Here is a 12396-nt window from a genome sequence, read left to right on the forward strand (position 1 = left end):
AGTCTTCACATGCTTAGGGTGGACATCCTCCTAACTCACCAACAAATTTGAGGCCTGTTAGTTAAGCACATCCTGGTTTTACTCATCTGTAGAGACAATTTACCAGGATGTGGCCACTGCACATACTATGGCTTCTTGGAACCACAAGTGAGAATGAGTTAATCAGGTGGACACTAAAGATCAATAAACAGCCCTGAACAGGACTTAGCAATCCCTCACACCAAGGTGCTAATCCTCCTGAACATTTCATAAATCCCACTTCAGCACCACTTAACTGTACTGTTAAGAACTGTTCAGTTCTCATCTCTCAATCTGGTCCACAAGAATAAAGCATGAGATTTTCTCAGATGCTTTGCCAGTCTAAATATCCTCTAAAAAGGAGTATTGAAATTAGTATAGTATGACAGGTCCTTTAAATTTTTAATTACTAGTAATATCTTTTAAAATTATTAATAACTATATTTTAGCCCTTTCCCTTTCCAGGGAAACATCCCTCATGATAGGAAAAAAACGACTTAGCAAAACTAACCAACAAGTCAACTGAATCTTACAGTGTATGTGTTATTGCCCATCCATAGTGCCCCAACTCTGCAACGGAGGGAGGTGAATATTCCCACGCCTTTCCTGTGGCCAGGATTGGTCATTGTAAATACATAGAATTCAGTTGCATTGATTTTGTTCTTTACGTTTATAATAGTGTAGTCATTGTGCATATTGTTTACCTAGTTCTGCTTATTTCACATATAATTCTTCCCATGTTTTTCTGTATTATTCATGCTTATTACTTCTTATGGTACAATAATATTCTATTACATTAATGTACCACTGTTTGTTTAGTCATTCCTTAACTGATGGACTACTGCTTCATTTCTAGCTTTTTGCTAATACCAGAATATTGTTATAAATATTTTGTGAATATAAAACTTTTTTTCTATCCTTGGGGAAGATGTTTAGTAGTGGGATATCTGATTCAAAGTGTATGAACATTGTAGTGGGACATCACTTATTCTTCATGCAATGCTATTTATTTAAAGTTAAATACTCCCTCTCTGGGTTTGGACTGTAGATTGAATTCCAGTGCTGTATACCAAGAATAGAAAAGCCAGTGGGTTCACTGAGTACAAAGCCAAAAACTTAAATTTTCAGGGTGTTTTGGGGATTGAGTTACTTTGTTAATTGCCAACAACGAGCAAAATGTGTCATTAAAAAGAATGACTGTGAGATCAGTGTAATTATAGGTGACCTCCAGAATTGTTGGTTTGCATGAACATAGCTTTTTATTAATTTACTTTTTGTATTTTAATGATATGTTACTTACATTTATGCTCTAAAAATAAAAGGAAATAAGAATGAAGAAATAATATACAAATTTTATTCATAATAACATAATAAAATAGTAATATCCATGCATATGTGGAAGGATAACTAGCTTTACTGTGATACCTTTTTAAAATAATAGAAACATGGTAGAAGTTTGGGAATAAATATGCCAAAACCTAATATATTTTACAGTGTAAGAAATCAATATGAACAAACTATTTTGGCCTTTAAAATTTTAAAGATCTTGAAAGTCTGACCTGGCTTCTTCTGAGTTCTGACCCTTTGTGAATCCAGTGAGTTAAATTAGATAAAATAGAAAAATCTCATTTATTAAAGGTTGATAAAAATGTACACATATAGTCATATACAAAACAAATGTAAGATAATGGGGGGCAGCTAGAGAATAGAGCACCAGTTGCTTTATCCTTGTTTATACTAGGAAAATTTCTAGTATTCCTACACTTAAAACAATACCTAGTTTCTGGTTTAAATATATGTTTTTAATTATATTTATCAAATATTCCTCTCCTATACGTTCTCCGTACTCCAACCAAAGTAGACTACTATTTCCCATTCTTTTAAAACCATTTCCCATTTCCTTTTCTCAAACCATTCTTCATTCTTAGAATGGATGTCTTTCCATTTCCATCTACCAAAATCTTTCATGGTGCCTGGCAACTGGAAAATGACTGAACAAATTACCATATGTCAATGTAATGGAATACTATTTTGCAGGAAGAAATGATGAAAAGGATGCTTTCAGTGAAACCTTGGAAAACTTTTGATGAAGATGTTGATGCAAAGTGAAATGAGCAAAACAAGGGAAATGATGTATTTAGTACAATATCAGAAATATTATAAAAACAGACAACTTTGAAAACCGTAAGAACTCTGATCGGTGTGATGACCAGCTTTGATTCAAAAGGACTAATAATGAAGCATGCTACCAACCTCCTGACAGAGACATGATGGTCTATGGGTGCAGAATATAACATTTTTGGATGTGGTTCATGAAGGGTTGTTTTGCTTGACTAACTTGTTTATTGTTAGATTTTGATATATTTTTTCTTTTTCTATTGGGAGATGTGTGGAAGAGAAAAGTCAATTTTTGTTAATTGAAAAAAATTATTTTTAAAAAGCAGATCTCTTTAAGAATCCAACTTAGGTGTTACCAACTCTGTGAAGCCTCTCCCAAACTGGTCTATCCCTCTTAAAATATCTTTAAAACATTGTTTAGCCCTCTCCTTTATATTTACCACTTTCTAACTTATAATTATTTATATGCAGGAATACTCTATATAAAGTTGCCATAACTAATAACATTTTTCAATAATGCTATTAATACATTATTAACAAGTTCCTTAATATTGCAAAATCCCATTATAGCATTTCTTTGAGTTTATTCAACAAGTGAGAGTCAGCCATAATGTAGTGTATCTTACTAAGCTAACTTCAGAGTTTGGAAGGCCTGATATATGATTTTGAGCAAGTAATTTAAGCTATCACTGCCCTAGACAAATCTATAAGATTGCAAGTTGCAGAAAAGGTCCTGAGCTGCGTTGGCAGAGGGCATTTCTTCACCTGGGGCTCCCTTTATCAATGAAACCATAGTTTAAGTCCCTCTCCTCTATCCTCTCAATAACTAAAGACCATCTTCATCTTTCAAATCCCTCTCCTTCAGAATCTACCTACCTACCTCTCCCAGTCACCACCTTGTACCTCGTAAGTTCATTCACCACGAACTGCCTTTCTTTAGATAAATCTCAAAACCCCATGGTATCATCACCTACTTTGCCCTGCTTTAGGCTCAAAAGATATGATTCTTCTTACACCTAAACTCCTATACTTGTACCTAGATCCCACACTCTCCCTTCTTCAGCATATTGCCCCCTAGTGTCCCTCTCTAACATTCAGTCTTCTCCCTACTCTTCTTTTTCCTGATACCTACAAAATAGTCAAGCTTCCCTCATGCTCAAAATTTTCCAAAAGCTGCCTTTACTCATCTCCATTTATTCCCTTTTGTTTATTTCTCATTGCTCTAAATTCTAGCTTCCTCCTACCTCACTTGACCACTCAGCCTTTCCACTGAAACTGCTCTCTCTAAAGTTCCCGGGGGTTTCCTAGTTTCTCTCTCTGTTGGTCTTTTCTGTCTTCATTCTTCCTGAACTCTGTAGCATTTGACACTGCTGACCACGCTCTCCTTTTATATAGACTGTCCTCTAAGTTTTCCTGACATTTCTCTCATCTCTGATTCTCTTACTCTCACTCTCCTTTTTCATCTCTTCTTCAGCCTCTCTCTTCAGCCTGTTTTGCTGGCTCATCATCTGTATCATGCTCATAACTGTGGGTATACTCCAAGTTTATTCCTTGGCCCCCTTCTCTTCACTTTTATACTGCTTCCCTTGGTGACTTCATCAATCCACATAGGTTCAAGTTTCATCTCTGTACAGATACTTCTTAACTCTAATCTTGCATTTTCCATTACCTATTGGGCATTTCAAACTGAGTGTAGCAGAGGCATCTCAAATTCAGCTTGACCAAAAGCATCATGTTTCTATCAAAACCAACCCCTCTTTCATGTTTATCCTTCATCCACCTAGACTTATATCCTCATCATTCTTTTCAGCTCTTCTCCCTTATATCCAGTAAGTTGATAGAACATGGCATTTCTCCAACCTGTCCTCTTTTCTCTACTCACATGATCAACATCGTAATTGAAGCCTTTATCAATTCTCACCTAGACTATTACAAGATCCTCCTAATGGTCATCTTGTCTTTTATGCTTAAAGTCTCTCCCTACTTTATCATTCGTCCTTTATACAGCTGCCAAAGTGATTTTCCTAAAGTGCAGGTCTGATTGTGCCACTCTCCTTTTCGGGAAAATACCATGGCTCCCTTGTTACCTCCAGAAACTGCACATGCTCTTCTATTTGGTTTTTAATTCCCTTCACATAGCTTTTCCCATCTTGTTGAACATCATTATCCTTTCCATCACTCTTGGGTCCAACCAGAATAGTGTTCTTTCTGTTCTTGTCTCTTTTCACCCCTATTTATGAAATCTACTCCCACCTCACTCCTACCTCTTAAGACTATCTCAATTATGTCAAAACTCAGCTCATACATTACCTTCTAAATGAAGTCATTTCTGATTCTCTCCCTTCCTCCTGCCATTCTTTACCTACAGAAATACCTTGTATTTATCTTGTAAATATTTTATGTGTTGTATTTAATAATATATGGGTATATTATTTCCCCTAGTTGAACATAAGCTTTGTATATATGTGATTTTCATCTTCATGCTCTATATATGCACACACACGCATGCACACACACACATACACACCCACAGGCATGGAAAGGAAGGTTGACAGATATTTGGATGTAATAATAGCTAGGAATCCTAACTGGGGAAGACCAGAGAAGCTCAGGGAACTCATCCTGGAGTAGGATGTGTGTACACGTAGGTATGTATATATAATATATGTACACATATATGTACATATGTACATATATGTGTATGTGTTGTGTCTATGTGTATATATACACATAGATGCATATATACACATATATGCATGTATATATACATACACACACACATACAAATATATCCTATTCATAATACTGTTGGCATGGCTCTACATATTCCCCATAGCCGTTGTTAAATCACTTAAAGTCATGTGTTCATGAAACATATTAACGCTAAGCAAGATAAACCTATAAATGGTTTTTTATTTCCCCTACTAAATGATAAGCTTTTTTTTGAGGGCAGACACTCTTGTTTCATCTCTGAATTAAGTAAAGTGCATTTATTGGGGGCTTAACAAATGTTTGTTTAATTGAATTAAGAACAAAGCAGAGTGTGGTCAGTGCTCCTTATTAACTTAGTGATGGAGTTAAAGGAAGGCCTTCTAAAGGTAGCCCTGCTCCACTGTTACCTGCACTCTGAATTTCTGCCACTGGATTTTTCCAGATGGAAACAGAGAGCTGCCTGGCAATGCTGCGCCTTGATGCTCTTGAGTTTATTTTCCTAGGTGACTGATTTTGGTTTAGCAGTGCAAAAGGAGGGCGGATGTGAAGCAATGTTTCAGACAACTTGTGGGACTCCTATTTATATGGGTAAGTTCAGCATTTCGAGGTTTTAAATCATGAAAAAAAACTGTTTGGAAATAAACTATAAAGCTTTACTATATAATGTGGTTTTTCCCTGAACCCTTGAAGAGTAATAAGGAACACTCGTTACTTAGATTTTCAAGATGGAAATGGCCTTAGAGATAGTCTCATTCACAGGTGAGGACACTGAAGTTCAGACAGGGCAGGACTTGCCAGGGACACTGGCAGCACTTGGACTTGAAATCCTGTTCAGTTCCAGAAGTATTTATTGAACACCTGCTCTGTTCCAGGCCCTGGAGACACAAAGACAAAACTAAAATGCCTGTCTTCAATGAGTTTACACTAATTTGGAAGGAAAACATGTGTACCTATAAGTAAGCACAAATTCATTCCCAGTGATTTCCAGAGGATAGGAGTAAGGTCTAATATGCAGGGCAGTTTGTTAACAACAGGATAGAGGTTTGGAGGGTACAATGTAGGAGAGGGATAGGGACATTAGAAGGATGGAGTTGACCTGAATGAGTAGAAGGGAGCTGGAAGTGTGGGTCAGGGGAGGAAGCTTCAGCCTAGGCAACCTAGAACTCAGAACTACAAGTTAACTGTAGAAATAGTATTTTACTTTGATTTTTTTGCCTTGAAACAATGTATCTATTGATTTATCAGGCCCTCAACATAGAAGAGATATGGGCTAGACCAACTAGTGGTCATGACAGAGGTTGGAGTTCTGGTTATCAGAGGGTGATTCTTCCAATCACCAGCTCTGCCCCAAGGCTCAGCCCATGCTGAGAAAATGGTTTCCCCCCTAAGAAGTAGCCCACAGCAGATCTCAGGTGGGCCTTTGAACTTGGAGAGATTGGCAATGTGGAAGGGGAAGGGTGGCAGGACAGGCAGATGACCAGGCTCTGGCTCCACCTGAAGGCCAAGGCAGGGGTCAGTGGAGTCCTGGGGCCATTCTGAGCCTGTTTTCTCACTCTAACTCCAACACACCTTCCACTTATCCATACTGCTTCCTACTATTCTTTTCACACTGAAAAAAAGATAATTGGTCTGTGGTCCATCCACAAAACTATATGCAAACATGCTGGATTTTCTGGATATGTCATGTTTCACACTACCTGGTTGTGGAGTGGATATCAAGAAAGTAAGTAAGAGTTAACTAATCAGCCCATGCTCATATCCTAAGCATCTACTGGTTCCAGATACTGTGCTAACCACTCGGGAAATAAAACAAAAAAATACAACAGTTCCTGCTCTCAAGATATTGTTTTATCGATATATTCTATCAGGAGATAAAACATGTACATCAGGTACACATAGAAAATACAAAATAAGTAAAAACAAGCTAATATTGAGGGGAAGGCATCAGTAGTTGTGGGGATCAGGAAATCCCTCCCATTGAACAGAAGGGAGAGACACAGTCAGGAGTGGTAAGTAGAGACCAGTTCCCAGGGTATTGTAACAGTCCATGTGAGATGTACTGCTGGCCAGAACAGTGGTAGTGAGAAGGGAATGGATGGGAATGGAGGTCCCGCATTAGAATAGAATGGATAAACTTTGACAACTGATTGTCTCTAACGGATGAGGAAGAGCAGGAATGACTCCAAGTCTAGGTGACTAGAAGAATGGTGGTACCCTTGGAAAGGATAGGGACGCTAGAAAGACAAAATCAGTGACTTGTGTCGGCTCCACTTTTCTTATTTCCTGAACAGGCTCATATTGTGCTCAACACAATTCATACTGTAGGATCAACACTGACAGTGCAGGTGATTGGTCTAGGTAATTGTTCGTGTCCCTTCTAACTCTCAGACTGCTATTCTGTGATTCTCATTTCACTTTAGCTAATGAAGTAACCATCTTTCATATATCTCCGATCTAGATCTCAAGAGATCCATTACTATTCCCATTTTACAAATTGGACATATGAGTTCTTGAGAACTAAAATGACTTATCTAAGGTCACCAAGCTGTCCCTGTGAATGACAGGACCAAAAAGTTCTTTGCTGTGTGAATACAAAGAGAATTAATTTGAGGGTACATACCAGAACTTGCCATAGTTGGGTAGATGGGGATATTTATTCCATGAATCGTTAATCTTTCAAAATGGAAAGAGAATCAAGAAGATTTTTTAATATAATATTTTACCAATTTTTTCCATCTTAAAGGTAGTCTTTTGTCAATGGTCAAATATTTGGGAATTAATTATTCTTTTTTGTCATTCCTCTTCCTCCTCCTCCTTTTCCCCTTCTACTTTTGCCTTTTTCTGCCTCCAAAAGGAGAGGAAGAGAGAAGGAATAGAATGCAACCCAGAGAAGCAGCATAATATTTAGGAAAAGAATGTTGGAAATAGAGTCAGGAGAAACCTGGTTTCCAATGTCAGCTCTGACTCTTAACTAGCTGTGTGACCATAACCTATAAAATATCAATATCATAGGTTTGTTGTGAGGATCAAATGAAATAACACGTTAAAACACTCTGTAAACCTTGAATTATTGTCTAATTCTTATTGTCTTTATATGTCCTTGGGCAAGGTACTCCCCCTAGACTGGTTCTCATCTCATTAATCAAGGAGCACTACCTACCTTGTTTAGTTGCTGTAAGGGTCAAATGAGCAAATCGTATTTACTCTTTGTATACCTCAAAGAGGGCCACTAAATGATGCAGGGGAGAGAGCATTTTGCCTGGAGTCAGGAGGAGCTGAGTTCAAATCCAACCTCAGAGACTTATTAGCCATGTGATGCTGGGCAAATCACTTCACTCCGTTTACCTCAGTTTCCTCATCTGTAAAATGAACTGGAGACAGAAATAGCAAACCACTCCAGTATCTTTGCCATGAAGAGCCGACAATAATACTTTAAAGCATTACTAAATATGAGTTATTATTACTGTTAATCCATTTTTATTCTTGTTCATTTTTCCCTAAAAGGAAACATGTACATGCAGACTTGAGGCCTCAAACAATTGTCTGAAATATGTTTTTTGTATTATGGGGCTTTTGTTTATGATACCACTTTTCTCATTGGCAAAGAAAATTAAAAGTTGGCTTTAAAAGGTGTACCTTATTTTATGCAGCAGATATGTTCTTTAAAAGTTGTGTATCAATCTCATTTAGATAAATCACATTTTGGTAGGGGAGATGACTATTTAAAGGGATTTGATTATGGAGCCTTTTCTTGATAAATCAGCAAGCACTGAGTTGAGACTAAAGAAACTCTATGGTTCTTGGAGCCTACTCTGTGTTCTAGTCTTAGGTCTAATATTAAATAGTTATATGACCTCAGGCAAGTCGTTTGACCCCTCTCATATATTTTGTTGTTGTCTAGTGATTTCAGTTGTGACTGAACGTCATGAGCCCATTTGGGTACTTCTTGGCAAAGATACTGTGACTTGTCCAGGGTCACATAGCTAATACATGTCTCATATGTAGAATCATAGAATTTTCTAGCTGAAGGAGACCTTGGTGATAATCTTTTCCAAAATCGTAGAGATCTCTAGAGATCTCTTCTAGCTTCAGTTTCCTGTGATTCTAAGTCATGTGACCATATATATCACTGGAACTCTTTGCTACAGTTTTGTCATCTGTAAAATGGGGACATTAATACTTGCTCTGACTATTTCAAGGACCAAATGGGATAGCAGTGTAAACAATTAAATGTAAAGAACAGACCTTTGGTAAGTGTCTGAATTTGTAAAGGCAATTTTCACATATTAAGCTTATTCAAAGCAAAGCACACCTGCATAATACTTTAATACTTCTAGGATGTGTGGCTTTATGAGTCCACCCTCCACTTAAGTCAGTCACAGGTTGTCCATACTCCAGATCATCTTTGAGAGTTGAGATGGCTGAAAAAATTTACTGTCCACTGCCAGTCTTTGGGTAATGGGTGTCTTAGTGAGACAGACCCTCAGATTATGAATGGAGAGGCTTTTCCTTGAGACTTTCCAGTCAGAGCTACTTCAGTGACAGCTGCTACTGATACCCGTGGCTTCTTTCAAGGTTTATCTTGTGTGACACCCACCTCTCCAGGATGCCCTTGCTTATCCCCCACTCTCTGTCTCTTCAGGTTCTCCGATGTTGGCTTATTGTTTACCTGTTTGTATCCTCCAGTAAAAGGATCAGCTCCCTGAAAGCAGAAAGTTTTCATTTCTGCTTTTCATATAGTAAGCATTTGTTGAATGTTTTTAATTGAATCAAATGTAATGCAAAAGCCTATGTTAAGGCACAGTGAGACATTAGAGTGAGGGGGGGACCTGTGGCCTTGAGACCACAAGTGACCTTTTGACTGAGTCCAAGTTTTATAGAACAAATCTTTTATTAAGGTGATCAACTCTTTGAAGTTTGGATTCAGTCAAAGGGCTGCACTTGAGGATCCAGAAGTCTACATGTGACCTCAAGACTGCAGGTTCCCTACCCCTACATTACAGTAAAGCTTTAGTGGAGAATTTCTGTAGTACTTGTATTTTCACACTTGGAGAAATCTGTGATCTCATCCACCACTATAGATCGTATCCAATCCATGCTTTCTCATCCCATGCAATGTTTGTTTATATCTTCACTATAAGTCGTCTATAAGAGAACCATCCAATGTGCTAGAGGCTTTCTCTGGTTCTTTAAAAAACTCATGGTGGCATTTAATTATGTTACTGTTTTTTGATGAGAAACTAAATTTTGTTGTCTTGAATTTGTTTAGGCAATTAATCAACATATATCCATTAAGCACTTACAATATGCTGAGTACCATTCTAAAGACTGGGATACAAAGACAGAAATGGAAATAGTCTTTGCTTTCAAGGGGATATGTATCATTTTGTTTTTAAAGCAAGGAGGTCCTAGGGTTTTTGGAGTCTACTTTGTCATTGACTCAGTCTTGGTTCCAGTTCCAGCTTTCATTCTAAACACTTACGTGAACATAGGCAAGCCCTTTGATCCCTCTGGGACTCTGTTTTCTCATAGAATTCTCTGGTTGAAAGAGACCTTGAAAATAATCTGTTCCAAACTCCTAGAAATCTCTAAAAGGTCTCTCCTAGGTCTAGCACCCTAGATTCTAAGCCATGTGACTATATCTGTCACTGGAACTCTTTATGCTAGACTTTTCTCGTTTGTAACATGAGGACATTGATACTTGTCACGAGATGCTATAAGAACCAAATAAGATATAATGTAAATATAATATAAAAAATTAAAAGTGATGAACAAGCACAAATATTCCTTTGATAAACAACTTTCTGAATATTTACAGTCAGTATCTATATATACTGACTTTATAAATATATATATATGTATATACGTTTTTCTTCTATAGAGGGAGAAATATATGGAGAAATGAAATAAATACAAGTTGGGGAGGAGCCAAGATAGCTGAAGAGAAAGACACGCCTACTCTAGCTCTTCCCTAACAGCCCATAAAATACCTGGCAAAAAGGACTCTAAACAAATTCTAGAGCAGCAGAAGTCACAAAACGACAGAGTGAAAGAGATTTCCAGCCCAAAGTAACCAAGAAGACCAACAAGAAAGGTCTATTGCACGGGGCCCAGAGCCTAGGCCAGCCTTGGCTTCGCAGCACCAGAAGGAACAGGACTGGCACAGGCCTCAGGGGTGTAATCCCCGGGAGTAGTTGTGGTTCCCAGATTCTTCAACCCACAAATATCAAAGACAGCTTCAAAGGTCAGTGAGAAAGCTTTTGCACCTGGGTGAGAAGGGAGCAGGATCCTCCCCTAGCTCTGACCACAGGCAGAGGCAGCAGCAGCGTCCATTTTTGGAGCCATTGGCCTAAAGACACTGGGGGAATTGAGCCACTGATCTGGGTCTCAGCCCTGAGTGGTGGCCCTGGGGTGAGGAAGACTGCTGGCTACTGGTGGAGGTGGTGGAGACTCTGGAAAGGGAATTCTACTTGCAGATTCTGGGCAGAAAAGCTTTAGTAGCTCCCAGACCAGAGCATGGGCCAGGAGAGGCGTAAACTCCTCTCCCTTGATTGTGCCACCTTGGAGTAACTGAGGACTTACAGGTCCCCAGAGTATACCCTCCTTTTGACCAAGGACTCAGAAGTCAAGTAACTGCCTGGAAAAATGCCCCAAAAGGGGGAAAAAATAAGACTATAGAAGGTTACATTCTTGGTGAACAGGTATTTTCTTCCATCCTTTTGGATGAAGAAGAACAATGCATACCATCAGAGGAAAACCCAAAAGTCAAGGCTTCTGCATCCAAAACCTCCAAAGTAATTTTCTCAGGCTATGGAAGAGCTCAAAAAGAATTTTGAAAATCAAGTAAGAGAGATGGAGGGAAAATTGGGAAGAGAAATGAAAAAGATGCAAGAAAATCATGAAAAGCAAGTCAACAGCTTGCTAAAATAGACTCAAAAAATGCTGAAGAAAATAACACCTTTAAAAATAGGCTAACTCAATTGGCAAAAGAAGTCCAAAAAGCCAAAGAGGAGAAGAATGCTTTAAAAAGAAGAATTAGCCAAATGGAAAAGTAGGTTCAAAAGCTCACTAAACAAAATAGTTCTTTAAAAATTAGAATGGAACACATGGAAGCTAATGACTATATAAGAAACCAAGAAATTGTGAAACAAAACCAAAGGAATGAAAAAATAGAAGATAATGTGAACTATCTCATTGGAAAAACAACTGACCTGGAAAATAGATCCAGGAGAGACAACTGAAAAATTATGGGACTACCTGAAAGCCATGATCAAAAAAAGAGCCTTGACATTATCTTTCATGAAATTATCAAGGAAAACTGCCCAGATATTCTAGAATCAGAGGGCAAAATAAATATTGAAAGAATCCACTGATCACCTCCTGAAAGAGATCCAGAAAGAGAAACTCCTAGGAATATTGTAGCCAAATTCCAGAGTTTCCCAGTCAAGGAGAAAATATTACAAGCAGTCAGAAAGAACAATTTGAGTATTGTGGAAATACAGTCAGCAACACAAGATCTAGCAGCTTCTACATTAAGGGATCGAGGGG

At 38.1% G+C, this 12396-nt stretch overlaps 1 protein-coding gene across 12 annotated transcripts in view; it reads left to right on the forward strand.

Annotated features, from left to right (window-relative positions):
• STK33 (serine/threonine kinase 33) overlaps positions 1–12396 on the forward strand; it is a 283094-nt gene that overhangs the window by 221956 nt on the left and 48742 nt on the right. For all 12 annotated transcript variants that reach the window (XM_072619509.1, XM_072619512.1, XM_072619507.1 and 9 more), the window contains one exon: positions 5352–5436. In XM_072619509.1, the coding sequence (XP_072475610.1) occupies positions 5352–5436 (85 nt within the window). The remainder of the gene's footprint in view (positions 1–5351; positions 5437–12396) is intronic.

The sequence above is a fragment of the Notamacropus eugenii genome, chromosome 6 (assembly GCF_028372415.1).
Source record: "Notamacropus eugenii isolate mMacEug1 chromosome 6, mMacEug1.pri_v2, whole genome shotgun sequence".
Lineage (NCBI taxonomy): Eukaryota > Metazoa > Chordata > Mammalia > Diprotodontia > Macropodidae > Notamacropus > Notamacropus eugenii.